Genomic DNA, 27,701 nt, shown 5'->3' with positions numbered 1-27,701 from the left:
ACGTCAGATTTAAGATTTGATCGGAAAGGTAACCGATTATGCCGTTCTCGCTAGTTATAATAGCTGTTTGTAGCATTTCTTCTTACAATAGATCCTCATATACGATGTTTGTTCATGATCGTATTTTTCTTTATCAGACCCTTCGAACACTTGCTATATTTCCCTTCTAATGCACACACCATTTGGTCTTATGATGATGAATTACATTAATTACTGAATGTAGTTTAACGATGTGGATTTTATGCTTCACATTGCGCATTTGATTAGTCTACATGAAAACTGGCAGATTGCCTTTTTCTAGCGTTGGACCATTTATATGCAACCATTTCCAGTGTTTTCAAAAGCAACTTGTTCTATGATTCATATAAAATCATGTTTTACGTTGTTGATATAGCTGCTTCTGTTATTTAGCTCGTTGCATGCAGTCAGCAATTGCCGCTACCGTTCACAAACATCCAGTTTATTCTCAACCACAAGAACGCGCGTTAATTCGCGCTACATGGCTTTACTTCCGTACATTCTGGTTCCACTTCTGCATAATCTTCTATCCCATATAGGCGCACGGCATGAAAATACGTAGCGTTGAATGCACCATTTTACTGATGTTCCCTCTTTGTATTATTATGTATCAATTGCTGCATTATACTTTTTTTCGTTTTCTTTTAAACCGTTTCCTCATACTATTTTGTATTGTGTACTCACAATGCAGGAGGATGTCGTGGATTTCAGTTTGTGTAAGATGATAATACGATAGTTTCTTCAGTTCATATATGCAAAGTAGATACCTTTGATTCTTTTAAAAAATTTAGTTTTGGGTGTGCACCTTATTTCTCTTCGCTGTACTACTCTTTGCAATTCATTTATGTTTCATCGCCAACTCACTTCAACATGCAACTAGTCAGCTTTCTAAAAGTAATAGTTTTTGCGTAGTGATTCGATTTCCGTGACATTATTTTCCTGCAATAAAGGCACAATAATGAAAAGAAATGCATAAGTCACAGATTTACGATCACGTTGAAGTTTCTAATTGAGCTTACGCATACCTGCTGCCACTTCTATAACCGCAGGCTGTTGCTGCTGCTGTTGCGGCTGCTCCTGGCCAGTTGAAGTGGTCGAGGATAGTTGATTCGATTGTGGCTGACCACCGACATTAGTGTTGTTGCCAGACGCATTCTGCTGTTGCCCTCCCGATCGGGACATACCACCACCGTTCAGCTGATTGTTACGGTTCGTACTGCGTCCCCGATAGTTATTTCCGCCACGGTGATAATTATTTCCACCGCGATGGTAGTTTATACCACGGTTGAAGTAACCACCTCGTCGGTTGTATCTGGTAATTACAAATAAGTACGTAATTGAGAATGACAGGTTAGATTTTGTTGAATTTTGAGTGTGAATAAAGTGAGGAAAATTCAGATGAAAAAACACAATAATTGCTTACCCGCCACGCCTGGTCGATCCGACACCAAATGTTTCCGTATTCAATTTACGCTCCTGACGCCAGTCCGTGCGCTGTTGCTTGCCCTTTGCACGTTCGACGGCTTCGCAAGAGATGGTATCGAAGAAAGACTTTGCCTTGTCGTAACAAATAACATCTTCCTCTTCCTGTTCGTGCTCGCCAGCGCCAGTTTCGTTGCCCGAGTCGTCTTTCTTATCCAACGTTTCGCTAGTGATCTGCTTTCCACGATCAATTCATACAAGATCCACAAGATGTAAGAAAATGGTACAATGTAAATAATATAAAATTTGTAATGAAATTTGCACACACTAAAGATTCTCTTTGGGCACATCAAATCATTTTTAAATCATCCTCTAACATTACTTATGATTTGAAGTGTTCGATGAAATTTTCAGGTATATTTTGTTGTTTGGGAATTAATGAAAGAAGACGGTAGGCGAAAACTTTGAAATTTCTTTAAATTTTGCGTTCGTTTATAATTTGCTCAAAAACCCATTTTTCCTTGATGATATGACATACAAGGCAAGAATATTTGCTAATTTCATTTAACTTTGTGTAATAGAAATGGCCGAATACGACAAACAAATTAATCCATAATTTGCCACCTTCATCTTTCAATTTGCTCGACTTTGCATGCTATCACTTTACAATTCAAATTTCAGTATCGAAAATGATATTAGAATTAACATTTTAATTGTACAACAAAATTATGTCAGTATTGCATCCGCGATGCGTATTAATGGAATTGAAAGAGATTAGTCCAAATGAATTCTTAGTCAAAAGCAAATATAATACGTTAATATTTTAACCGGTATACTCGCTCAAGCATATCATAAATCTTAAGAACGTAACACTTACAAAACATAAAATTAGAGATAATCGAGTGCGTTCCTCGTTCTATGGTGTAAAATAATAATGAATATTATCTATGTAAACGAAAATACAAACAGCATACGATTTTGTTCCTATTCGGCATTGGTTACTTTTTGCAAGGATGTGTATATGAAAAAGCATAGCATGAGCGACATTATGTAAAAAACTGAGCAATAAATAGCATAGTAAGTGAATGAGGTAATTTTGTTTCACATTTTGATAAATATCTCCCTCCTCATTTGTTAATGAGTTTTAAAAAGAATCACTGCTTATAATGGTCGATGAAGTTCAAATTTGAATTTATAAAAAATAGACGCACTTTTCGGAAGAGCAATTTGAAAAATACAAGCTTAATTTCCACAGAGGTGACATATCTGATGTACTTGTGTGTAAATGAAATTATTTCATCTTAACACCTAAACATCAAGATTTGGAAACAATATCATGATACGAAAATACATGACATTATTTATAAAGCACTACAAGCAATTTAAGGTAGAAATTTCTGCATGTCAATTTGCATTAATTCTTAAATAAATTGAAAGATTTTTTCAATCAGAATTGATGGCTCAAATATGCTTTAATAAAACTTAAAAAGTACATTTAAGGCAAAAAAACATTAATATAGTAAGTATCATCATCTTCGGCCATGGCGCTTCCGAAATAAAAATGTCAAGAGGACAGAAGAACTCCTAGAAGAAGTTCCACGTTTGCACAAGAATTATTACTGGAGGATACGGAGATTTGATGAAGGAGGGAAACAGAAGGATCAAGATGATTATAAATAAACAAAATAACGAATTAAAAAAAGAAAATACCTGCTCCGGCTTCACATCTTCGCCCACCTTAAGTTTAGATAGTTGCGATCGAAGCTCTTCAAACTTGTTATTGGCTTGTTCGAAGTCATAGTCATTTTCAAACTTTAGCAAATTCTTGGCACGCTGCCCACCAGCCCCACCGGCACCACCCTAAAAAAAGAGAAGAAAGTAGATCATTACGGTAAAATTGGACAACAACAGACATGATATTTGTCCGATCTTTGTAGCGTAGCCAGGGAAATACCTGCTGTTGTTGCTGCGGCTGACCAATGTTTCCACGGGGACGACGAACGATGTTACCGCCATTGTTTTGGTTCTGATGGTTGTTGCGATTGTTATTCCATCCACCGCGATTCTGATTACCTTGTTGTTGCTGCTGTTGCTGATGCTGCTGCCTTGGCTATAAAATCAAAAATTGTAAAAGCATTGTTGCTTAGACGCTGCCGTATAATGATTTACGCTTTTCTGTTTTGCCTCACCTTGAAGTTATCCTTCATTTGATTATCGACACCATGCTGCTGGTGTTGCTGCTGCTGCTGTTTGCCAGAATCGCGCCTCTCTCGCAAATTATTGTTCTGTTGGTTACCCCGTTGATTGTTATTCTTATTACGTTGGTTGTTGTTGCCACCATCTCGGTTGTTCTGCTGCATCATCGAGAGTTGTGCCTGCTGCTGACCCGAGTGATGTTGCTGATGTTGTTGTTGCTGTTGATTTGTCTGAACAGCGATGTCAACGGTGGGGCTCTTACGCGACAGCATATTACTCGGCGTACCCGCACGCGATCCATTTCCTGACAGATTACGATAAAATTGCCGTCAAAATCTTCGTGGAACTCAGACAGAAGGTGAAATTAAAATTTATCACTGCCCGCCTAGCATCTGGTGACGCTCAAATCAGGATGAAGTATCATTTTTTAAATATAACGGATGAACTAAAGCAAACTTATTTTTACACTAAAGCCAACAAAATAAGAACTAAAAATAATTAGAACGCAAATCAACTCAAAAACACTTTTTTTCTAACGACATGAACAAAACTGTGCTCAGCAAGCAAGCAAATCAGCGAATGACATGAATTGATACGACTGTGATCGCAACGAGAGGTATTGAAGAGGGTGTCATTAACGATTGGAATACATTGAATGCGATAACAGTGCCAACAGCAGCACCAGCAGCAGCAGCAGCGCAGATCAATTGGATTATGGTTTCATTTCGATGCCACTAGCTTGAAAAAAATATCTACGAGCTACACTCGCATGGATAGACACCTCTTTTGCAGGGTGAAAATGTTCATAAAAAAAACCTTGCGACAGCACGCCAGGCGTCTGATTTCGTCATCGTACATGAAAAAGCAACCTCTTTCAAAGCATTTTTCACGAATGATGGGTTTTAGCAGCCTTGAGGTTCGAGAACCATGAATGATGTGGAGAAAACCATCAGAGGCAACGATAGGTATGCACAAGGAGCAAACAAACGAATGAATCAAATGAATGATACTCTTATTGAAGCGCAAAAAGGACATGTAGAATGAAGAAAAGAATCTGAACAATAAAATCAAACGTTCCAGTTGAAAACGATTAATGAGATTAATTTAGCCAAACTCGGAGCGGCCCTTGGAGATTGCATCAACTATTTTCTGCGTATGTTGCAAAATGTATAAAATAAAAAAAAAAACAAAAAACTGAGCACAAAGGGCGGATAGGCAAGAAACGCAAGCTCATACACTCATACATACCAAGAAAAATAAAACAAGAACATGATAGAAAAAGGGTTGGAAATACTAAACGTTATCGTATAAACAAATCGTTATCGCTAATGCGAATACGCAAGGGACCCCAAGTAAACAATTAACTCTGCATTCTGCTGCTTCTAAGTAGTATGTTTTCGTATATCATTTGAAAGGATCTTTGTATACAGGCAAATGAATAAGCCATGATTTACAATGAATAAAATAAAAATAACTTTCAAATTTTCATGATTTCTTTGTAACGCAAGAGCATCAGATAGTAAAAAATATTAATAGAAGTTAAACCCATATTTCCTTTGCATTCATGCTGAAAAAATACAATGAAATACTAGTGGAACGATGTTCAATATAGATAAATTCAAACATAAAAAGGCAATAAATTAAACAAATTGTGGCAAAACAAAATACACCACTGGCATTAAGTACATAAAATTTAAGGCAAATTAAACAGTAGAAATGAATGCGCAAAGTAAACTAAACAACAAAAAAGCATCCAACATGAACATATGTTGGATGTTTCATTTGATTCTTTTAGTTTGGGCAAATTGTGGCATGTAATATTGCGTCTTTTCATTGTTTTCTTCCCACCTTGCTGCTTTTCTAGCTGCTGTTTTTGTGCGTATTGTTTCCCGTTTTGGTCAGCAACAACACCGCCTAGTATTCTTGGAACCACGGTAGTCCCTCGGTCACCAACGACTAGACTATTGGAAGAAGACGACGAACCAATTGTCGAAGCAAATGCTACGGATGATTCCTGCAGTGGCTGGGTGGTTCCGGAGCCTGACAACAACCCCGAAAGAAGATTCGAAGCTGAAGCAATTGCTCCGGATTCGGATGACAGCGCTGATCCTTTACCAAAAGTTTCCGATTCTCGTTGCTGCTGCTGTTGCTGCTGTTGAGGTTGATTTTGCTGACCTGAACCAACGGGCGTCGCATCGCCTTCCCCACCATCAATGAACGGACCACCACCACCGATAATCTTATTACCGCCCGCACCCGGATCGTTGGAAAGCATACCTCCGAGATTGTTCATTCCACCAAAGGAATTATACGGTTGTCCACCGGTACCACCTCCCATCTGTGGAGCATGTCCCGGTGGAGGCGGACCTCCCATTGGTCCACCGGAAACCTGCGGTCCACCCATTGGACCAGGTTGTCCGCCGGCCGGACCACCCATTTGCGGCATCATAAAACCTTGCGGTGACTGGTAGCTCGGTTGCCCCAGCTTGCCCGGCATCGGCATCTGCGGTGCTTGCTGCGGAGGCAGATGCATCTGCATGATGGCTGGATCATTCGGAACCGGATTATTGTTGATCACGCGAATATCCTTAATATCCGTCCCGCGGAAGAGGATGTAGTCGTAACATTGATTTTGCGGAGCGATTGGAAATTGTGTTTCGCGATCTTCCGTGCCATACGACTTCACTATTGGTTTTCGAACGAACGGTATAGGCAACGCCGAGGCAACACGATGTACCGGAAACGAGAAAATGAAGAAAAAACGAAAATTATTACACGCCATTATGTTCTCAACCGTGGTCATTCTGAAAATTCAAGAAATATTCATTTTCATCAGCTTCCTGTTTAATTGAATCCTTTTTTGTTGCTAGTGCTTTCACCATCATAGTAAAATAAATCCTTTTTCCGTTCCGTTCCGTTCAAACACATAAAAATGGCTCCCGTAGGCGGGACTCCATTGCTTTTTTTACGGGAAGACATTTTGTGTCGAAAAAACTCTTCGTTAAACTTCTAATTTTTCAACATGGAAACAATTAATTGACAATGATTTAGCAATACTTTATATTTTTAATAGCATTTGAATAGAACAAAATGTGTTGATTATTTCAGCATCCGTCCACTATGTTTTTGCCAAACCATGGCATACTTAGCGAGAACGCATCAACGAACACGTGTAATGATCGCACTTGCTCTCTGGTTAATAGCATTGAGCTATATATACAATTTTTTTTTTCGAAACAATGATTTTAATCAGAAAAGATATTACTTTTGGACTCGTCTAATCCTCAGAAATGTTGGTTGAACTTTTCCCTCTAAAAAACTTACCTCGCGCAAGAGCGATCGTACAACGCTCAGGATCGACGGTGAACAATAAACCCTCGTAACGGATATCGGCCTTCGATATCAATGAGATGCAGGAACCGATTTCCGGCATCGGGCAACTCATCTTGAGGCCGTTATAGTTTTTAGTATCTGCTTCCGCCACAAACTATTACACCAGTGCTTGTTGCACGAAATGGCCGACACGAGCACAATTTCTTCCGCTGTTACCTTTCAGCAACTCTACACCGCTTCGCGGCTAGACAGCGAAATTACGATTTCGCGGACTTTGTTTTCCGGCACAATTTCTTTTACTCTTTTTTCCGATTTCCCGTAATATTGCATACACTGAGAACACACCGTTGCACACACCACTTCTGCACCAGGGCGTTGATGATCACTACCCAGCCAGATCGTGGAATGGTTCGGAAAAGCTGTAAAGATACGGTGATGAAATAGATACCAATGCTCATTAGAACTTGTGCGAGCAGACCACAGACAGATCCTTCTCCGTGCAAACACTACCGATTGTTACTACTTGCTATAAGTTAGCAATCCAACATCGGTGGATTGACTAAAGATAAACGAGTACTAACTACAAATAATTACATACTGGATACTGGATACTGAATACTGGAAAACATGCATGAAATACACTCGCCCGGTGTATGGTCTCGCCTTGGTTTCCTAAGCTTTCTACTTTTTAGTCGACTTGATGTGATGGCTTTCACCTTTGTCGCCCGCCCGGAAACAAGAAGTTAGCAATGGCGACTGATATAGTGGCTACTGGCTAACAAAGAACTAATGCACTAGACCAACGAAACTGCCGTGGGTACGAGGATAAGACCTGTAGCTATCTCTACCTAATTAGCGCACTGGAATGAATAAACATAAGCAAAATAATAATCGTCACTACTAGGATCGATCGTAGCGCGTGCTAAAGACCGGCACTTGCTGACAGCCGACGGAAGCAAATGGCAGGATGATGCTCCTGCCGGAAAAAAGGCAGGACGAAAGAGCAGAAAGCGGCTGCAGTTGAACGGACGTGACGATGCTGATGACGAGAGTAATTCAAAGATGGACGACACACTAGTACCGGGCGGCCGACGGCTCGAGAAACGAACACAGGCACATAAAGTAATGAGCGCGCTCTCTTTTTCATTCACGCTGCCAAAAGCGAGTGAGCGAGTCGTAATGCGAACAGCGTACATTCCGCTCTCGAGTATATTGCAAACACACTGCTTTCTGCAGACAGCTGGGAAAGTGAGAGAGAGACGAAAGATAGCGACCACGAGAGGGAAGACATTACCTAAAAAAGAGAAAAACGCTTGCAAGAAGAGACACCGCCACCACGAGCTTCCCCCTGATCAAACCCTAGCAAGGTACTAGCTTTCGGCAGCTGGCGTAGCATTTAAAACAATTCAATTATGCGCCCGAAAAGGTTGCGTCGGGAAGCTCTTTTCGCTTGCACCATCCCGTAAAAACGCCAGATCACATTTTGCATACGTAAGCGTTGAACGACGCAAAAATTGTTCCCCTACCATAGCTCTCTAACCATGCTTAACAAGACAAGTCGCTCTAACTCCTCATGTAACGGGACGGACAAATGTGCAATCAATGGATAAATTGGGCTTACGTTACAACAGCAAATCTTTACACAGCTAATATCTTTACACAGCAAAGAAGTTTTTCTACACAACCGAAAACGTTCTATCCAAGCGGGGACACACACGCGGCAAAAAAAACCGCCGCCACCGGGGGAAATGGACAAGCGCTTGACGGCGCAGAACGTCACCCGCCCGTAGTTGGCTTGCGGTGGCAGGGTAACCAACCTTGGAGAAGCCCGGAAGAAAGCGCAGAAACTACACACCACCTCAACTGGAATGGTCCGGGATTGACAAATCCGCGGACACAGCACCACACTGCACGTTTGTTATCGTGTAGCGAAGCGCGAAATTCAACGCGACACGCCGAGATACCGTAGACAGAAGCGCACTATATTCCGCACACTCACTTTCGTTTCCGCCATTCGAAAAAGAGCAAGGCTGTAGCCACACATGGCAAAAACCTGCGTGCTGTGGAAATTTTGACAGCAACGTCAACTCTCTTCAAACGCTTTAACCATCAAATAATTAAATAATGTTTATTGCTGCTTTACAAGAAGTTTTGTGTATTAACATTATCTTCAATGATAAAAAAACATTCCACTGAAACCAGAGGGTATTAAAATAATTGATTGCTATGTGTGATCTTAATTGTTTTCTAGTTTTAAAACCTGAAACGCTTAGCGATGTGCAAACGCTCCTTATCATAATGTTTGCTCCGAGAGCGTATAATCCAGTTGAGTGATAATTTTTGCGATATAACTTAATTAATTTTCTGTAGAAACGAATTTCCCTTTCACAATTCAAGAGTAGTAGAGTATTTTGCTATGATGTCCATAATTTCGCCATATTGCTTCTTCCTTTAATTACGTTTTTCAAAAAGAAAATGTTTGAAGCTCGACTATGCGCAACAAATCTCCTAAGCGTTTGTGAATTTTAGTTGTATAGTGTAGGTGCTATTAATCACATGCACGACTACAAAACAAACGTTCTCGTTGCCAAGCTATTATTTGTACTTTGTGCTAAGAATCCTAATTAATCTCCAGTTATTATCATTTCCAAACAGCATGACAAACCAATGCGAGTAATTTTGGATCATCCGCTATAGTGTCACAATATGAACCGATCAATCTGTCAAATGTGACATAGTCACTGCCGGTATCTCTGCAAAGGGTAGAACGAGATAGCGGCACCGAGAGTACCAACGACGAATCCTCACCCAGTCCCAACAACAGAGTGTGCGAGAAATCTTTCACTTGCCCCGTTGCAGTCCAATCATGGCGGCTTTCGTAGGACGAATTTGTGGATCCGGATTGTTGAGCCCGAAAAGTGGCGCTACCTTGCAAAAGGTCGGTAAATTCGTTGCATTCTAGTAGTGAAATAATCGAGGGAGCCTATCCTGTAAAATTCTCGACCGTGCGTTAAGTGTCCATCCGTCAGAACCGTCCGCGAGTAGGCTCGTGCAAAACGGCACCCTTCTCCCCCGCGGTCGATAGACCTTCGTGCGCAGGGGGAGTTCAACCCAGTGAAGAACTCAATAGTGAGAAAATGTTGTGTAATCATAGGACGTACGGATCCATTCGGCTACCGAACGATAGAACCCGCTGAATGTTGGGCTCAATGGCATGCTTTTCTAAATGTTATAATTGTGAAATTCTCATTTTAAACGGTAAATTGGCAAAAAACGAAGCGAAACATTCCCGAATGTAGTTAAGGTGCCATGCGATACTATTGTGAGGATCTGTCTCATCTGTCCAAAAGTTTGTTGATTGGTCCTGGTATAGGCATGTGAAATCAGCTGAAATGGAAGTGAATGGGGTGAAAAAATCATATGATACGATCATGGGGACAATTTTGAGGAGAAAAAAATCAAATCCGTGACAGTTGCCAAAGGACTGATGCGATTGTTTTTCTTTTTTGCTCCCATTATATAATTGTTACAGAGTTGTGCAGACTGAAACGGTTCGAGCCTTCATTTTTGAAGTGTTGATCCAAATCATTCTGCCCTTCAACTACATGTTGGTAGTAATTGTTCTTTACTGCTTCTCTTATTTTCGCGACAGGTACAAAATTTCTCCACGTCTCGCGCATGGACCAAGAGCCAAAAGGTATACCAACGGCAAGGACATTCGAATTTAGTCGCACTTTGGTTAAAACAAAAAAAAATCTTTGTTCTCGCCAGGTTGCTACCGCCGCCGGTGTTTTAGTCGGTGGTGCTGGAGCCCTCCTCTACGCCCTCGAACAATCGGTGGCCGCCTCGGGCACGGAAGTACACCCGCCGGCGCTGCCATGGAATCATAAAGGAATGCTCGATTCGCTCGACCACGCGTCTGTTCGACGTGGATACGAAGTTTACAAGCAAGTGTGCGCTGCCTGCCACTCGATGCGTTTCATCGCATACCGCAATCTGGTCGGCATGTCGCACACCGAAGCCGAGGCCAAAGCCGAAGCTGAGGAGATTCAGGTTCGTGACGGTCCGGACGAGGCTGGAAACTACTACATGCGGCCTGGCAAGCTGTCCGACTACTTCCCGAGCCCGTACCCTAACGAGGAGGCTGCCCGTGCCGCAAATAATGGTGCCTATCCACCAGATCTTAGCTACATTGCGCTCGCACGTCACGGTGGTGAGGATTATCTGTTTGCACTGCTGACGGGCTATTGTGATCCGCCAGCGGGTGTCGTTCTGCGCGAGGGTCAGTATTATAACCCATACTTCCCTGGTGGTGCCATCTCCATGGCGCAGGCACTGTACAACGAGGTAAGGAATCGATTCTCTAACAAATGATGTTTGCAGGATGCTATGTTGATACTAACGTAATGCTATACAAATGTTTGTTTAGGCCGCTGAATATTCCGACGGTACGCCTCCGACTGCCAGCCAGCTGGCTAAGGACGTCTCCACGTTTCTGGTGTGGGCCGCCGAGCCGTACCACGACGAGCGCAAGCGCATGGGTATCAAGTCACTCGGCATCATCATGATCCTCGCAGCGCTGACCTACTACATCAAACGACACAAGTGGGCCGCGCTAAAGACGCGAAAGATTTCTTTCCACCCAAAGAGCAAGTAAGCGGCTTGCGCCAACAGTGTAGCAACAGCAGCAAGATAAGATGTGATGTGGAGGGAACTATCCATCAACTGCCGATCCAGAATCGACCAACCCAATCGTTAAGCAATTAGAAAGGGGGAGCAAATCGAAGGCATGTGCGTCAGAGGAACGAAAGGAAGCGATAAGGGAGAAGTCGACTTTATAAAGATATAGGATACCTAAATCTGTCCTCGTTACTGGCATAGCAAACATCTCGGAGAAAAGCGCCACCAATTGGCGACACACGGTCACAATAGTGACCATATAGTTCATCCTCTATTTCTTCCTGTCTATCGTACATCCTTTGTTTCCCTTTCAACATCAACGCGCTTGCAAATTGCGTTCTTGCGCCGATTTGTTGCTAGTTTTTCTTCTTTTTTTCGTCATATATAGCTCAATTGCCATTGTACGTGTTTAAAAAGCACAGCAAGAAACAAAAAATACCCACCAACACCACATGTTCTTTTGAGACTTTTCATCTCGCCTAGAATGGATTGTCCGAAAATATCTCTCGTTAGAATGGCTTCGATACTATCCTTAAAGAGGTTTGAAGTTTTAGCAAACCATCTCTCCTGCCATGATCCTATGGATGTTGTGTTTGGATGTACAATTTGTCGGTAATTCTGCTGATCGCAGGACTCGCTCCAAAACGACTATGGTCCTTTGAAAGCTTCGGTTTTGCCGCAGTGGCATAATGCAGGATGTTGCAGGGGTTGTGAAATTACTGGTCGCGGTTGGGGAAATAGCAAAAAACGAAATAAACCACAAACCGAACACGTTGTTAATTTAAACCCGTACTATTTTCTGGTGTTGCCTTTTCCATTTTCTACTATCATATTGACACTACAAGGAAAGAAAAGCTTTATGTGGAATACAAAAACCATACGAAGTGAAACCTAATGATCAAATACATCGTTGATGTAGTTGTTCGTTTATTGACTGAACCGTAGAGCAACCCCCAGTTACGCATTATAATGAATATATCAAACGATTAGACCACAGGTAATGCTAGATACGGAGTTTGAAGCAAAGATAAATTTATTTACCTTTTTACGGTTTACATCACATTTTTCACGATTTTCTCGACTCGGCATGCAGGTTTCTTAAAGCGTTTACGGTATTCAGTAAATAGAACAAATGAAACAATATGGTCTGTCTTCCTAAAGACGTCGCAAGAAAACAATACACCTACATTCACTGCTGCTGCGAGGCTTTCTTTACATCTCTTCAAACTGCTGAACAGCGTAGCCTCCAATTTGTTCATTCATCTGTTTGATCTGTCTTTCCGAGTCCTCTAAATTATGCTGCTGTGTTGCTTTTTACTTGAAAATTGATTTTAGTGAAAGATTCCATTTAAAGTCTGGTTTATAAAATTGATGCTACAATTTCTGTTCAAGATTTTGTTTTACTAGTTATGTTTTTCGTTAAACTGGATTCGAATCGGATGCCCTTAAGATCGCTTCCCGCCTCATTTTGATAGCAACTATATCAAAAGTTATAGAATCGAAGATTCTCCACATTTACATAGCGTAGGTTGCATCAGGTTTAGATTTCGACACTTCTACTTGCTATGTTTAGAATCTACAACCGGCTAATATAAAATTGGTTAGTCCAAACGATATCGATAGCATTCCATTGATACAAATGAGTGCGAAAGCGCTCTTGAAATATCGTTCCTGTTGACGCAAACAATGAAAACCCAAAATTGTTGTATTCACTTTTCTTTTACAAACATGTCCATATGAAAATCGGAAATAAAATGACTATCCGTCGGTTATTTAGGACTTGCTGTTCTCGCGTCTATTTCAGTCTAATTATCATAAAAGCTTTACTAAATTCAAAAACGCTTTTCTGTTAGTTGCTTCGACAATAGACTCAGTAAATGAATGTTCCAGTGTTAATTTCAAATCTTTAGTCTTATTATCTTCTCAATTTTCAACATATTTTCATTAAATTCAAATGTATTGTAATTCAAACACATAGTTTTTGCTTAATTTTAAAATGAATGATGGCCACCATGCTTTGATTACTATTTGCGAGCATAACGGAAACTATTTCAAATGTTTCAAACCATGCCTTAGTGAAGAACCTTATCATTACCCGAATTATTCCAGAGCGTGTGAATTCTACCATTAGCATGTCTTTCACTTTGGACTTCAGTATTCATATTCCTCGTCCCTCAACTACGTTGCACAGCCCTGGCACAGTGTCGTGTTTATCAAAGCATCAGCATCGGAGTCAGCAGCGAAGCCTTCAACAAGGACATTCTAAAATCGGATGTGTGTGGAGCAATCGACGAGTTCAAACGGACTTGTGAACGTTGCAAAAGAGAATAAGTTATTTTGCCTTTTCAGGGGATGGTTTATTTCCTTTCACCGCTCAAGAAGTTGGAACGAGCAGGATTTGTTCGCTACATATAATGATCTGATGTCGTTAATTGCTGATCCATATTCAGTAGAGCAATGTGTTATATTCAGTTGCTTAGGATTGCTTCCCACTCTAGCGTGCTTTAGTTTTATGTTGTTACCCTTGTGTATGTCTTACATCCAACGTTTGTTGATGGTTTGCCTACATTTGCGCTACCAGCTTAGCGCAGCGATTTCCGTCCCATCATCATAATCATAATGTTTTATAACTTACTGTGTTACACCACTCGTGTTTGCAAAATTTATCAAGTTACACCACTCATGTGTGTTGCTTCTTACTTCTTGCCTTTTTATTACCTCAAACTCTCTCAGCTTGACATTTTGTCCTTCTGTTCTTTCTTCCTTCGCAATTTCGAAATTGAATTTAAGAGTTGAATTAAGAGCACTAGAAGCAACTGCCCTCTGGGGGCTGCGTTAATTTTAAATTTTCCTTTAGAGTCATAATCCTACGTATTTCTTGTAAAATTGTCTTTATCGTATAATCTCGATTCCATCGACTCAGCACTGGCACCATTCTGTGATCAATCTAAAATGGTAATATCGAAACAGAAAAGTAGAGTGAACGAGACAGTTATGTGATTAAATTTGCGATGAAAGCTGTCCGCTTGAACTTACCGCGCCGTTCTGACTGTTGATGCAATTAATGTTGATTTTAGAAAGAAACTTCATTGTTGGCGGTTCATCTGGGTAACGCTCACCGCATTCGACCTTCAATGAGTACATTCTGTTTTCATAAGGAGTCTAGGATGGTAGAATCGGACACAAAATAAACATTATTTATTCAATTGATATCGAAGCTCGATCGAAAGCAATGATGTCTTGTAGCAACACTTACTCTAGGTGGACCAATAATCATGCCAGTCCAGTGAGTGAGGGTCATGTCATCGTCATTATCAAGTCCCCAGGATATTGTTCCGTCTCCGACGCCTTTTTGTCCCGCTTCGAGCTCTTCGAGTAGACGAAAGTTTCGTGGGACGACTGTGAAAGTAAGAAACAAAAGATAATGAAGAAAAATACCAGAAACTTCAATATGGGATATCATGAATTAAAGCTTTTTGTAAATGCTATTGAAACTTTGCTTCAAAATTTTTGCAGAAAGCTACGAGCTCTCCAGTCTTCTTCTTCTTGGCCCGCTCATAGTTGAGCACGTCGTGCTGACATGGCCAGGTAACCAATCCGTTTCCAGGAAACTCGGTCCAGGACTGCTCTCCTCCACCCCCGGCTGCACCCAATTTCCGACAGGTCCTGCTCGACTTGATCCAGCCACCGAACTCGCTGCGCTCCTCTGCGCCTCGTGCCGAACGGGTCGCTGGCGAGCACCTTCCTGGCGGGGCATTAGTCCGGCATCCTCATCACGTGCCCCAGCCATCGTATTCTTCCGGCCTTGGCCATCGTTAGAATGTCTGCTCCGCCATACAACTCAGCTAGTTCGTGGTTCATTCTCCTTCTCCACATGCCCTGCTCACAAATACCGCCAAAGATAGTCCGTAGCACCCGCCGCTCGAAAATGGCGAGAGCGTTGGCGTCCTCCGCCCGTATCGTCCAAGACTCATGACCATAGAGAACTACCAGGCGTATCAGTGTGCGATATGTCGTGCATTTCGTATGTTGGTGGAGTCTTCTGGATCGCAGGAGTTTATGGAGCCCATAGTAGGCACGATTTCCCTGAACAATGCGTCTTCGAATTTCGCTGGTCACATTATTGTCCGAAGTGACGATCGTACCAAGGTAGCTCTACCAAGGAACTCCTCTACCACCTCAAGATCGTCACCATCAACAGTTACTCTGCTTCCAAGTCAGGCTCTATCCCGATCAGAGCCACCGGCAAGCAGGTACTTGGTCTTCGACGCATTGATCCTCAAACCAATCCTAGCGGCCTCGTCAATGTCAATGTCATCCGCGAAGCCCAGGAATTGGAGAGATCGGGAGAAAATCGTGCCCCGTATGTCGAAGCCCGCGCTTCGCATGACACCTTCCAGAGCGATGTTAAACAGTAAACAGGAGAGTCCGTCCCCTTGCCTCAGACCCCGGTGTGAGTCGTACGGTTCCGAAAGCATGTTCGACACTCGCACCTTGCACTGCACCCCATCCAAGGTGGCCCTTAACAGCCGTACCAGCTTCCCAGGCAATCCGTACTGCTGCATGGTGTTCCATAGTTCCATCCGATCTATGGTGTCATAGGCCGCCTTGAAATCAATGAATAGGTGGTGCGTAGGGATCTGGTGCTCTCGGCATTTCTGGAGGAACTGCCGTAGAGTAAAGATTTGGTCGGTGGTGGATTTGCCTCCAATAAATCCAGCCTGGTAGCTTCCAACGAAATCTGTAGCAAGGGGCGCAAGTCTGCAGAAAAGTATTCGGAGCTCTCCAGTGGACATGGTAAATGTAAACGAGATAATTTAATAAAGCCTACACTACCAACTATGGACTTTGACAATCGTCATGTGCATACTGTTTACGTTTTTTCAATATGCTTTGAAAACTTGCGAAGCAAATATCAATACGTTAAGAACTTCAACTCATCTCGTTGTACATGCTGCAACTTTACAGGTACTTACCAACTCCAGTTGACGAAGCCATCTTCGAGTAAATGCGCTGTATTGCTCGAAAGCTGAAACTGTTTAATTCCGGAGATGATGAAACAATACTAAACGATGAAGAAAACCAAGTCCGGTCGTGTCAATTTCTGTGTGATCCAAGCCAAACCACTGCCTTATGCTACAAAACCCCCGCACAAAAATTAATTAGTATATTCATAAAAAATCACTAAAAATGAAATAATGATAATTATGCAGATATAAACGCTCCAGCTACTTCAGTGCATGTTGACAAATTAGAAAAAATGGTAAAAAACACATAAGCCCAAAAGATGCATTCGACAAAGAACACTTCGCATCTAAAGGGTCATCTTTGCACATTTAAATTGGAGACCCAGGCCTGCCCTCGATTTGTGTCAAATGAAGCTTGCAACGATGTTGGATGACTAGAAAGGATGCTGAATATACATCCATAACTAATTTTACTGTCCTTGCACTGTAACGAGCGTACTTTTTTCTTATGCTTTCGGTGTAGGTGCTGTGACCGGCAGCAGCGAATTTTGTTTGTGAATGTATTGATATTATACCTTGGGAAAAACAGTCGTTCTTTTAGCAAAATTTCTAATTGTCAGCGAGCGCCTTGATTACTAAAGACCTAGGACATTACTTAAGCAAAAATCAAGCGCCTGTTGTAATTTAGAAACGGTGCAATATCGCGCAGCCAGGGCGTAAAAAGGGAAACGTCATCGCGATACGGCGCACGCACTCTATAACTCTAGCGCTGCCGTGCCACCTCAATAGAAGTCCTGGCCATTTTTGGATTTCAGCTCCTGAAGCGACTGTACAGGCCCGGAACACATTGGACAGTTGAACAACCACCTTTCGGTTACGGTAAACTCGCTCACGTAGCGGCATGTGTGTTTTCAATTGTCCTTCTTCTAACCTCTCCGACGTCGGCTAGTACGATCAGTTCGGAAAGGTATGATACTTTCGAATACAACTTACCGGCGATGACGACAAATACTCGCCACATTAACCCTCAAACCAAACCGTCACTGAACGTATTCCCTGCTTTTCCTCTCGCCTACACAACGTTCTGAATGCAATATATCGACCCTTGTTCATAGAAGCTTCATCTCAGTGGTCACCAGGAAACTCAGGGGGCTAAACACTCCGCACCTCCCTAAACCGAGAAATCGCCACAAATAAAAATTCGTCTTACCCCTCCCCCTACCCCGGCCAACGTTAGTACGACTATCAGAACCTGTAAAGCTGGGCAGATGAGTGTGTTGCTGTCTTTTTGCTTACTTTGCTTGCTCGCAGAGTTGAACAAGGTTCGAGGCAAATGTTGCAATATCACGCTATGGAAGCGAGAACACGCACGCACGTTTCGGTTTTCTGGATAGCGACCAGAAAGAAACACTCAGCCAGTATCTTTAGAAATCGATCTAGATTCCGAAAGAGCTTACCACTCGGTACAAATGGAGTTACCTACTGCTTTTTGCAAAGTCGTAACGTTTACACGACCAAGTTCAATGATGTGCAACTGTCATTGAAACGGTTCTAGGGCCTTCTACAATTACTGCACGCACCCGGTCAGCTTCATTTAAAAATTACTTCAAACATTAGACGTTTAAAAAAAACGAAACGAAATGCTTAACTAATGCTATACTTCCGCTATGAACAATATGGTAACAATTCGACGGTAGAATGAATTATGCATACTTAAGTATAACCTCTAAACAACGTTTCAAAACGATGTGCATGACATAATATAACTACAGTTTTTTTTACTTATAAAATTCAAATAATATTCAATTGATTTATCATTGAAATAAGAGTTAGTTGAATAGGGTGCATGTTTGAACATCGAAAATTAAATCTTCTAATGTAAGACTAACTGTACATATTGTGTGGCTATCAAACGCTTCGCAGATAGTTTAAGACAAAACAATCGTTGGTAGAAATAGTTAATTGATTTGGGTACTTTTTGTTCCAATTAAATTATTGCTTGCTAATTTATTCTTATTTCTTATCAAAAATGTACTCATGAAAATTATCAGCAGTTTTTCTTCGCATTTATTCAACTTCATCCATATAATCAAACTGAAAATATACATTACCCAACATTGGGTTAAATTTAACTGCCCAAGGAATAACTGCTTTATGATTCGGATGCTTCCGTAAAAGATGAACTCCCTGACGAAAATTAACATTCCATCGTACTGGCTCGCGAGAGGCCTCCTCTACTGGTATCTGTGGTCCGCAGGAGATGGTTGTTTTCGGGCTATGGCTTTCATCTAAATGCCATTCAATCCATATCGCAATTCCATTCAACCGCTCAGGTTTATCCAAAAATATTTCTCCCTTCTCCAGCTTTGTTTGACCAAATTCTTTTACAATATCAATATCCATCAAGCGAATTGCACCGGATAGAGGATATGCCGGGTACTCCCAAAGTGGTTGCGCTTCAATAGGGGAGTCAGCGTACGCCGAGTGTTGTTCAATCAAACGATCCATCATGGACAAATCGAATGATTCGCAAGTACCGAGCGGAGCAGATATTTTGTGTAGATCCAAAAATTCCACTGGCAGTGCATATAGTGTTCCGGAGCCGGGAATCACCATCACCGAGGCCGGCAGCAATGGTTTAACGTTTTTCAGCATATCTCCGTAGTGCAAGTTGTCCCAGGGCAGTATAGCTGATGGGAAGTGCGGTTCAGCAAACACGTGCGTTACCGTTCCTGCTCCTTCTGGTTCGAGTGCATCTGCAGAATGAATCAACTGCACATTTTGTATATTGTTGTGTTGTATAAATGCTTCCATACACCGACGGGAAATTGTATTTGGTTCGTACAAAAGCACCTGCTTTACGCCCATACGAGCTGCGGCCAATCCAAGCAATGAGCCTTCACTCAATACTAGGACAACGGAATCGCTTGAAAAAACTCGCTCAAAGTAATTGAGGTACCGTTTGTTCCGTAAGCTGTCGTTAAGCTGCCCTATACGCGATCGCGACTGCGCAATGTGCCAGCCGCACGTGCAATATGGGGGACTAAGTGGCGTCGATGTTTCTTCTCCTAGGCCAAACCAAAGTGAATACTCGTCATGGTACGATTGCAGAACAAACTGCTGTCCTTGCTTAAGGGGTATTTTTGTCGGTGGCAGAAAGTATACTGCCTGCATCCAGTGATCACGCCAGGGAATAAGATTACTTTCTGGTATGCGTCGTTCTGTAGCTTGGTCGGTGCTTTTCTGCTTCAGTTGCGCATGGTCCGGATGAGCCCAATAGGGAGCGCAACTTAGCATTACTTGATCTTCTTTTTCCATTACTAAATCCCACCACATGAACACAGCTTGTGGAAATGCGGATATGCGTGCGTGACAAACATTTTTCCTACATCGATCCATCGGTAACTCATCTTGCTTGGCCCAGTTAAACTCGAACACCGGTATCGGTTCCGTTAATGTATTAAAGCTGCCTGTGGGCAACTGGCTTAGTTGGATGTCGAAAACAGCGCTTGACCCACGGCAATCAGCTACTTCCGGTGGTACACGTAACAAGATATCTCCATCAGCGTTTGAGAGAGTTTTTATCTGCTGCCAGCTAAGAGCTAGTGGACACTCAACTAGCTGCGCATAGATCGTCGCTTTGTGTGGTATCGTCTCCACATCCTTTGTTAGCAAATGCTCTAAGGCATGTCGATAGGTTGCAAGGGCCCCCTCACCGATCAGCTCGGTGTCAAACAGCTCAGTCACAAGAATGTTTGCTCGATGTTCCATGTCCAATCCAGGGCCAACTTTTAGCTTAGTTGAACGCTTCTTTATTAGGTGAATGGACTTCTGCATTCCGTTGGCCTCGATTATCTTTTCCGCACAGTCAGCCATTGGACTGAACGCTTCGCAAGCTACAACGCTATCAGCACCTGCTCGAACGGCCATCATCGATAGCAACCCACTACCCGTACCAATGTCGAGTACGTGCGCCTTTTTGCCTGCAGCATGAAAACGAGTGATAGTTATCCTTAGTGCCTGGTCATACTTTTGATTCCGTTCCCAATCATGGCACATATCTGCAAAGGCACTGCGTGCTATCTCTTGACGCAAATCGAAGACACCCTCATCCAACGCCATGTCCGACAGTGGTTGCTCCATCTCTAAAAACAAATCCTAATGCAAGCAACCAGATCTTTTTATTCGCTTTGAATTACATTGTTTAGATGTTGGAATGGTTTGTTTACATACTAACCGGTAGTACACAATCGCACGTGTGAAAATGATCTTCGAAGACTGACAGTTCTTGACAACGCTGCATTCGGCATATCATAGCTCAGCACATCAACCTTACTGGTGACAGGTTGTAGATTACGGGCACTGACACTGGTTGGACAAACAATAGGCTGTGTGGTTATTGTTTCCCAATCCGCTGGCACACAGGTCCGTACTGGTTTCATCAAAATCAAAATATGTCCAGTAGTGATCTTAACTCTAAGGAAGCCATCGTAAGTAGCCATCTAACATGTGCGGCAAACTCACAGTTCCACGCTAAAGTAACCCCGATCAAAAATGCACAAACAGCCATGTTCCGCAGTGTTTGAAGGGAACCTGCTTATCATACTAATAATTTCGATTGCTGTTGCAGTCGAGCAGCATCATAATACCATTCTCATCATGAAATCCACCGTACAGTAAAGCGATATTGCTCTGCTTACTCAAGGGCGCTTAGGTTAGCAAGATGCAGCGATGATTTTGAGGTTAAGTGCTCATGTAAAACCTCTATCGTCTACTACCGTGTAGCAACACAAGCCCGCACGATGCGCTAATCGCTGATCATCGTAAGAGGCCACTCAGCAGGATTACCTCCGCTTTCGTCCTATTGTAGAAATGTTTGGCACAAACTTGGATAGGATCCGGAACAGCGTGGGTTTGTATGATACATAATCGCTTCGGTAAGGATAGAGTTATACAAATAGATTAGCATCTTGCGCTAAGTTCTGGATGAATCCGTTAGTGTATCGGATTTGGTTATCAAAGTATTTGAAAGCGAGTATAGCTGGTGAACGATTATAAGGTCCTTTTAAATACCGGATGTTCGACGACATGATCCATTTAAAAAAAATACTCGAAGATTTAGCAATGCTTTGTTTTGTTCAAGTTGAACGGCGTCGTCGTTTCAACATAAATGACAAGATCAAGGAGCTAGGTACTTTGTTACCTAAAAACATGGAAGGGTCGAGCAGCGAGCTGAATGGCAAAGATGGACGGGTGAATAAGGGAACCATTCTTAAGGCAACTGTCGACTACGTGAAAGATCTCAAGCTAGAGGTCAGCATGCTAAGGCGCAACGACGAGTTTATAATGGCACTGCGAAATGAAAATGCTATGCTACTTAAGAGGGTATCGGTAAGTTTTGTTTGCAATTACACGACGTGATGCCAATTACACGGCGTGATCGATTACCAGTTTATGAAACAAAAATTACCTCACCATGTACGCAATACAAATCTTTAAAAAATTAGTCCAAATACAAAAAAATTAAGATTTCAGCATAACGACTTAACAAATTGTTAAACAGGTATGTATCTGTTTGATTAAGTTAAATTCCTATCACTGCGGAAATGATGTTTGTGCAAGTAAGAGCTTTATTACATACAATCCCGCTTTTCAAAAAACAACCTAATTTTTTGTATTCTAATGATTCTTTGTAGTCAAAGGTCGAGCAGCAGCTGTCTCCATCAAAAGATGGTATTATCGGAGTGACGTTTTACATCTTTGTAGACATGTGCGAAAACAATCTACAACTTGAAAACCACGCTAACCGCCTACAAAGCCTTCGCAAAGAATTGAACTACGTCAAAGAGACCGATTGGCAATACGATTCAATCGATAAAATTCTTGGTCAAAATTGATGCTAGGTTAGGCTAGGTTTTGCTGATTTTGTTTTTTAACGCCTAAGTTTTACAAGTATTTCTTTTGTTCATTTCTTTATGAATCAAACTTTGGTATTGTTTTCCTAAGATAGGAATATTATTCCACTATTAACTTAAACATATTCCAAGGAAAGGAAAAAAAGTTCAACATAGTTTAACTATACTAGAAACAAGTCAATCAGATCAACATGCTCCACCTTGTAAAATGGGCCGTAAATAAGGTGCTGGAACCGAAAACTGATCCGGATGCGATACAACGAAAAATTCGATATTTGGAACAGCAGCTCGAGGAATCGAAGGATGATAACGCACATTCGAGTTCACAAACTGTGCAAGAGATCATGGAACCAACGGATTGTTTTAAAAAATCAGGTTTGTTTTATAAAGCAGTGACATGCCGAGTTTTTAATTCTGGTTCAAATCGTGTGCTTGTCTTCTACAGGAACCATTACCGAGATGAAAGCTGACTTTTTTGTTATCGATGGTATCTACTTTGTACCAAAGGCACTGCTGAAAAATAATCCCATTGCCAAACACATTGAGGAAAACGCACGACTGGAATTTCTTGCTTACAACAAAGTGGATCCATCGTCGGGCGAAACAATTACGAAGGTTATCAAAATCCTAAGAATCCTTGATGGTCTCTGGAACGACGAGTCTGATTGGGTGAGTACCACAACCGTGAAACCGAAACAAAAATAATGTTTTTAATGTTGTTCCATTGGATTCGTCCTCCAGAATAAACCTTCCAACGTGAATCCAACAATGTACTACAAAAACAATCGGCGACGCGAACCAGGCAAGGTTATTGCAAAGGAAAACGAAAATGTCACTGTAGAAACTGATGCCGGTGATCCGATATGCGTGAATATAGACAAAACACCCGTAACATTTGTGCCGGTATTGGGTGATTACGTGACGCTGGATTGTATCGTGCAGATGGACCAAGATTTTGTCGATTTCAAGGGCGAGGTTCTTGACGTGGTTGGCATTGAACCGTCGCGTATCGTCACCGACACTGGTGTCGTTACCATGATTGAGCCGGAGGGCGGTGAGATTCGTACCACAGCCAACGGCACATTTATCTACCAGACTGAGGTCCTAATGAATGGCTACCGCCCGATGAACGGAGATCGAGTGTCGTTTAAGGCGATCGAAAATGAACACGTTCGCATGCGTTGCATAACTGTGAATCTGATTGATGTAGCCGTAACCAGAGTTATGCCAATCGCAAAGGAAAACGAATCGATGGTTAAAGGAAATGCTGAAACTACGCGTGATAATAGTTTATGGCAAGACAAGAACGGCATACAGATTTGCGGTGATTTCGATGTGGTCTTACAGGACGGACAGGATCGCGCCCGTCGAACGGTGACTATAAAGAACGAATCAACCAGGGAGCATAAGATAATCAAGTTGATGGGACCAAAAATGGAATCTCACCAGGTACGCCTGATCTCACCGTTTATGCACACGCAGACAATCCTCTTTCCAGGTGAAAAAGTTGAGTATGAGTTTGAAATTGCCGGCGGAGGTATTTTTGGACGAAACGACGAGGCATTTGTATGGTGCTTCGGCGGCGCATTCCGGATTGGTCGCTGGTTCCGCATAACAATCGGCGGCGATGCTATGCTAGCTAGTAATGGATCGCAAGAGCCCCTGTTTAATCGAAGGATGTCTTATTGCAAAAAACAATTGTCTATGTTGAATATGAAGCGCGCAACAGGAGCAGTAATAGCGGCTCGAGGGATTGGCAAACGGATGAACTTTGTCGCACAGCCTTTGCCTATGTATAACGTTCCATCGGAGTTGTTTGATCTTATTTTGTCTTCTAAAAGCCGCTCAGAGGTTATCAATGCCCTCGAAAACCATCCCTACTGCTTGAATGAGGAACTTTCACCTCAGAATTATCAACGTATTATGAACACTTTTATATATTTAGAAGAGATCCGACTAAGCATGGAATTCCGTGTACATGACATTGAACGTGGTCACTTCACGCCGGAAGACAGCTATCTGGCATTGGCAGTCGCGAACATTGCCGAAGCCAGACCCTCCATTATGGTTGGCGATACATTGCGCGCATCTGCTCCCTGGTCCAACGAATCAACCATCTACCAGGGCACGATCCACAAGGTGCTTCACAGTAAGATATTGGTGAAGTTCGACAATAATTTCCACTCACGGTACAACGGCGAGAGCTATCACCTGCAGTTTTCCTTCGGGCGGGGAGTTTTTCGTAAGCAGCACCATGCTATCAAACGCATGCATCTAACGCACGGATTTCCCTACCTCTTTCCCGAGCAAATAACGCTGCAAGATCCACTTCTAAACGTTCGATTGAATGCGCGGAACGAGATGGTGCTCGAGATGGATACGGACGGGGGCGCCCGCGGTCGTATTCTGCCATGGCATAACGCCTTACTAAACCGCTATCAAAAGCAGGCCATCGTGAATGTGCTGCGCGGAGAAGCACGCCCCATGCCGCACATAATATTTGGACCACCCGGCACGGGTAAAACTATCACCATTGTTGAGCTTATTCAGCAGCTAGTTTTGAACGTACCATCGGCGCGACTTATCGTGGTCACTCCGTCAAACAGTGCGGCCTATCTGATCACGGAGCGACTGGCCAGGGACGGTGTACTGCAGGCTGGTGATTTCATACGGTTGGTTGCCATGAGCCAAGTCGAGCGAGAGTCCGTTCCAGAGCATCTGGCGCAGTATTGTGCCACAGTTGACGTGTCCGATGAGCGAAACTCGACCGGCGAAGTGCTGGTAACCGAATCGGGTCTGCGCATGAAGTTCCAGGCCAAGCACATTGGGCGTCATCGGGTGACGATCGGTACCTGTCTCGGCATGGGAGCGCTCATGTTGATGCGTTTTGAGCCGAACCACTTTACGCACGTCATCATCGACGAGGCAGGTCAAGCGCACGAAGCCGATACATTGATTGCCATCAGCCAGATTAGCCGCCTAACTGGTTCGGTGACACTCGTCGGCGATCCAAAGCAGCTCGGACCAATCATGCAATTCACAGAAAGCTCACGTTGGAACAGCAACGTTCCACTGCTAGAACGACTGCTCCACCGGCGTCCCTATTCCGTGGATTGCATGCGATTTCCCCCCGAAACGGGTGGGTACGATCCGAGGCTTGTGACAATGCTACGAATAAATTATCGTTCGATCCCCTCGGTGCTTACCCTGTACAACGAGATGTTCTACGGGTCCTGTCTGGAGCCATATAATTGTGAGGTATCCGACGAGAACGTGCAACTCCTCGCCACCATACGGCGCGATATTCTTGGCATCAAGGAAATCCAAATCGGCGCAGCCGCTGAGCATGGATTCTTCTTTTGTGGCATCGACGGCACGAACAAACAATCTCCCGATAGTCCCTCGTGGTTTAATCCGGCCGAGGCGTGCATGGTGCACAAGATTGTCGAGCGACTGTATCGGGGAGGTCGTTGCGGACCGGCGGATATCGGTATCATTACACCGTACATCATGCAAGTGCGCAGTATTCGACGCATCTTTGAGGCAGCCTCGCTAGAGCCGCCCAAAATCGGATCAGTGGAAGAATTTCAGGGTCAGGAACGCAAGGTTATAATCGTGTCAACGGTGCGCTCGTCGATAACTCAAATTTCGCATGACAGCACCGCCCAGCTTGGCTTTATTTCGCAACCGAAACGTATCAACGTGGCTTTGTCCCGAGCTAAAGTTGCCCTAGTGATCGTCGGTAATCCTAAATTGCTGATCATGGATCAAATCTGGGCTCGCGTTCTGCTGCAGGCCTTAGATAACAGTGCATACTGCGGCTGTACGCTCAACTCTGCGGTCTTATCCAAAGTGGCAGCGGTTCGGCAAAACCAGAACGGTGTCACCTCCGATGCAACTTCAGCACAAAAACAGGACGAACAAGGTTTACAGAAGAAAGAGCTTAACTAATATAAGAATTTTTGTAGATACGAATGAAATAATTACTTGAAGTTACGAAAAATCACAACAAATATTTTACCCTACATTTACGTTCATTGGCTCCATCGTGATTTATATTTGTTTCATTGTTTCGATTTCATTTGGTTCTTTTGCTCAATAAACTTTTACATATTTAGCCTTTTAAACTTGAGTTTATCTGTCGATCTAGCTAGTTGGGGAAACAAATTGCTGCATAGGTTTTCTTGAATTTATTTCGCTTAATACAGAAGTTAATCCCAGGAGCAACGGTGGTATGGTTGTATTTTCTTATTATGGTGCTGGCGCTTCGAAGTTCGGCTTGAAAGATTTCTTACGTTTCCAATAGCGGTGCATCTATACATAAATTGACTGCAATCATCAGCGTCGCTGCGTATCTTACTTATGGCCGTGAAAGCGATCGCGTTGTGAAAACCAGATTCTAGGCTGGATATCTACTTTACTAGGGCTTGTAAAAGTAATTGCGACCCCTCTTGTTTGCTTTGTGCTATCTTTGTTTTATTCACGAACTAAAGAACGATTCCTTTGGCCTTTTTCAAATTATGACATTGCTTACACGATTCATGCCATTAAGTTTGCTTTCCAATTAAGAGTGACATGAAATGGACTATTAAAACTTATCAGATCGAAACATTAATTTTGCATATTGATAATCTCAATTAATAACTTTAATAAATAAATTTCACATCCATTAAATAATACATACTTTAACTGTAGCAAAAAAAATTAAAAAATAAAAAACGGCCTGCCCGTCCAGAGATGGCATAGAATCAATCTCAAAATTTTTGGTTTAAAACCTGTTTTTTTACTTAACTATATGCAACTATCATAATGTAGTATTTTGTCACGATTTCTGAAGAGAATGGGTATCGTTGTAATATTTGTGAAATATTTTTTCCTCTAAAAATACAATTTTTGTTTCGCTTGTCCATAATTACGCAATCGGTTGATTTTGTTTGTGCCTTTCCTTAAAGTATTGTGTTTTACGCGTGCTGTTATAAGCTGTTATCTTGTTCTTTATCTTTAAATATACACACATTCTATTTACATTCCCACTAACTAGTGTTACTGACAATTTTGCAAAAGTTTCCAATGCGATAATTAAAAAAAAAAACATTTTTTTAACAAACTAAAGTGTCTGCTGCTTGAAAAAGTGACCAGAATGGAACGGACTAACGACCCTTTTATCGTC

At 42.4% G+C, this 27,701-nt stretch overlaps 6 protein-coding genes across 7 annotated transcripts; 3 read left to right on the top strand and 3 right to left on the bottom strand.

Moving 5' to 3' along the window:
- Positions 1-1,023: 1,023 nt before the first annotated feature.
- On the bottom strand, positions 1,024-7,081 carry LOC128724933 (protein LSM14 homolog). Its single transcript, XM_053818655.1, has 7 exons — positions 6,961-7,081; positions 5,914-6,321; positions 3,630-3,940; positions 3,395-3,550; positions 3,151-3,300; positions 1,442-1,674; positions 1,024-1,330 (listed from the first exon to the last, which is right to left on the bottom strand). The coding sequence occupies exons 1-7, from the start codon at positions 7,079-7,081 to the stop codon at positions 1,024-1,026; spliced, it is 1,686 nt and encodes a 561-aa protein (XP_053674630.1).
- Positions 7,082-9,782: 2,701 nt separating this feature from the next.
- Positions 9,783-12,434, top strand: LOC128727132 (cytochrome c1, heme protein, mitochondrial). The gene is made up of 4 exons (XM_053821000.1): positions 9,783-9,907; positions 10,622-10,666; positions 10,741-11,316; positions 11,399-12,434. The coding sequence occupies exons 1-4, from the start codon at positions 9,836-9,838 to the stop codon at positions 11,624-11,626; spliced, it is 921 nt and encodes a 306-aa protein (XP_053676975.1). The 5' UTR covers positions 9,783-9,835; the 3' UTR covers positions 11,627-12,434.
- Positions 12,435-12,658: 224 nt separating this feature from the next.
- LOC128727623 (ubiquitin-conjugating enzyme E2 variant 2) lies at positions 12,659-18,073 on the bottom strand. 2 transcript variants are annotated; one of them, XM_053821553.1, is made up of 5 exons: positions 17,913-18,073; positions 16,626-16,785; positions 14,906-15,048; positions 14,686-14,811; positions 12,659-14,596 (listed from the first exon to the last, which is right to left on the bottom strand). In XM_053821553.1, exons 2-5 carry the CDS (start codon positions 16,645-16,647, stop codon positions 14,456-14,458), a joined length of 432 nt encoding a protein of 143 aa, XP_053677528.1. In that variant the 5' UTR covers positions 16,648-16,785; positions 17,913-18,073; the 3' UTR covers positions 12,659-14,455. The 2 variants fall into 2 exon arrangements, with proteins under 2 accessions (XP_053677528.1, XP_053677527.1); XM_053821552.1 differs by lacking the exon at positions 17,913-18,073 and adding an exon at positions 17,610-17,745.
- A 610-nt stretch (positions 18,074-18,683) lies between these two features.
- On the bottom strand, positions 18,684-20,759 carry LOC128724932 (protein arginine N-methyltransferase 7). Its single transcript, XM_053818653.1, has one exon. It carries the CDS (start codon positions 20,757-20,759, stop codon positions 18,684-18,686), a length of 2,076 nt encoding a protein of 691 aa, XP_053674628.1.
- A 285-nt stretch (positions 20,760-21,044) lies between these two features.
- On the top strand, positions 21,045-22,550 carry LOC128726852 (uncharacterized). The gene is made up of 2 exons (XM_053820691.1): positions 21,045-21,106; positions 22,313-22,550. The coding sequence occupies exons 1-2, from the start codon at positions 21,071-21,073 to the stop codon at positions 22,511-22,513; spliced, it is 237 nt and encodes a 78-aa protein (XP_053676666.1). The 5' UTR covers positions 21,045-21,070; the 3' UTR covers positions 22,514-22,550.
- A 172-nt stretch (positions 22,551-22,722) lies between these two features.
- LOC128724931 (probable RNA helicase armi) lies at positions 22,723-26,621 on the top strand. The gene is made up of 3 exons (XM_053818652.1): positions 22,723-22,906; positions 22,977-23,200; positions 23,273-26,621. Exons 1-3 carry the CDS (start codon positions 22,723-22,725, stop codon positions 26,480-26,482), a joined length of 3,618 nt encoding a protein of 1,205 aa, XP_053674627.1. The 3' UTR covers positions 26,483-26,621.
- The last annotated feature ends 1,080 nt before the right edge of the window (positions 26,622-27,701 follow it).

This window comes from Anopheles nili, chromosome 3, assembly GCF_943737925.1.
Source record: "Anopheles nili chromosome 3, idAnoNiliSN_F5_01, whole genome shotgun sequence".
Lineage (NCBI taxonomy): Eukaryota > Metazoa > Arthropoda > Insecta > Diptera > Culicidae > Anopheles > Anopheles nili.
This window is presented reverse-complemented; position numbering and strand designations above follow the sequence as displayed.

Bases quoted from the DNA above. Each gene is read 5' to 3' on its own strand.
- LOC128727132 (XM_053821000.1), top strand. From the start codon at position 9,836: ATGGCGGCTTTCGTAGGACGAATTTGTGGATCCGGATTGTTGAGCCCG. The intron at 10,667-10,740 runs GTATACCAACGG...TGTTCTCGCCAG, and splicing joins CATGGACCAAGAGCCAAAAG to GTTGCTACCGCCGCCGGTGT. The intron at 11,317-11,398 runs GTAAGGAATCGA...ATGTTTGTTTAG, and splicing joins CGCAGGCACTGTACAACGAG to GCCGCTGAATATTCCGACGG.
- LOC128727623 (XM_053821553.1), bottom strand. From the start codon at position 16,647: ATGGCTTCGTCAACTGGAGTTG. The intron at 14,812-14,905 runs GTAAGTGTTGCT...CTACCATCCTAG, and splicing joins TGATTATTGGTCCACCTAGA to ACTCCTTATGAAAACAGAAT. The intron at 14,597-14,685 runs GTAAGTTCAAGC...TTACCATTTTAG, and splicing joins TCAACAGTCAGAACGGCGCG to ATTGATCACAGAATGGTGCC.
- LOC128724933 (XM_053818655.1), bottom strand. From the start codon at position 7,081: ATGAGTTGCCCGATGCCGGAAATCGGTTCCTGCATCTCATTGATATCG. The intron at 3,301-3,394 runs GTATTTCCCTGG...CTCTTTTTTTAG, and splicing joins AGCCGCAGCAACAACAGCAG to GGTGGTGCCGGTGGGGCTGG. The intron at 1,675-3,150 runs GTATTTTCTTTT...CGTGGAAAGCAG, and splicing joins AAGATGTGAAGCCGGAGCAG to ATCACTAGCGAAACGTTGGA.
- LOC128724931 (XM_053818652.1), top strand. From the start codon at position 22,723: ATGCTCCACCTTGTAAAATGGGCCGTAAATAAGGTGCTGGAACCGAAA. The intron at 22,907-22,976 runs GTTTGTTTTATA...TGTCTTCTACAG, and splicing joins GGATTGTTTTAAAAAATCAG to GAACCATTACCGAGATGAAA. The intron at 23,201-23,272 runs GTGAGTACCACA...TTCGTCCTCCAG, and splicing joins GGAACGACGAGTCTGATTGG to AATAAACCTTCCAACGTGAA.
- LOC128726852 (XM_053820691.1), top strand. From the start codon at position 21,071: ATGTCCAGTAGTGATCTTAACTCTAAGGAAGCCATC. The intron at 21,107-22,312 runs GTAAGTAGCCAT...GATTCTTTGTAG, and splicing joins TTAACTCTAAGGAAGCCATC to TCAAAGGTCGAGCAGCAGCT.
- LOC128724932 (XM_053818653.1), bottom strand. From the start codon at position 20,759: ATGGAGCAACCACTGTCGGACATGGCGTTGGATGAGGGTGTCTTCGAT.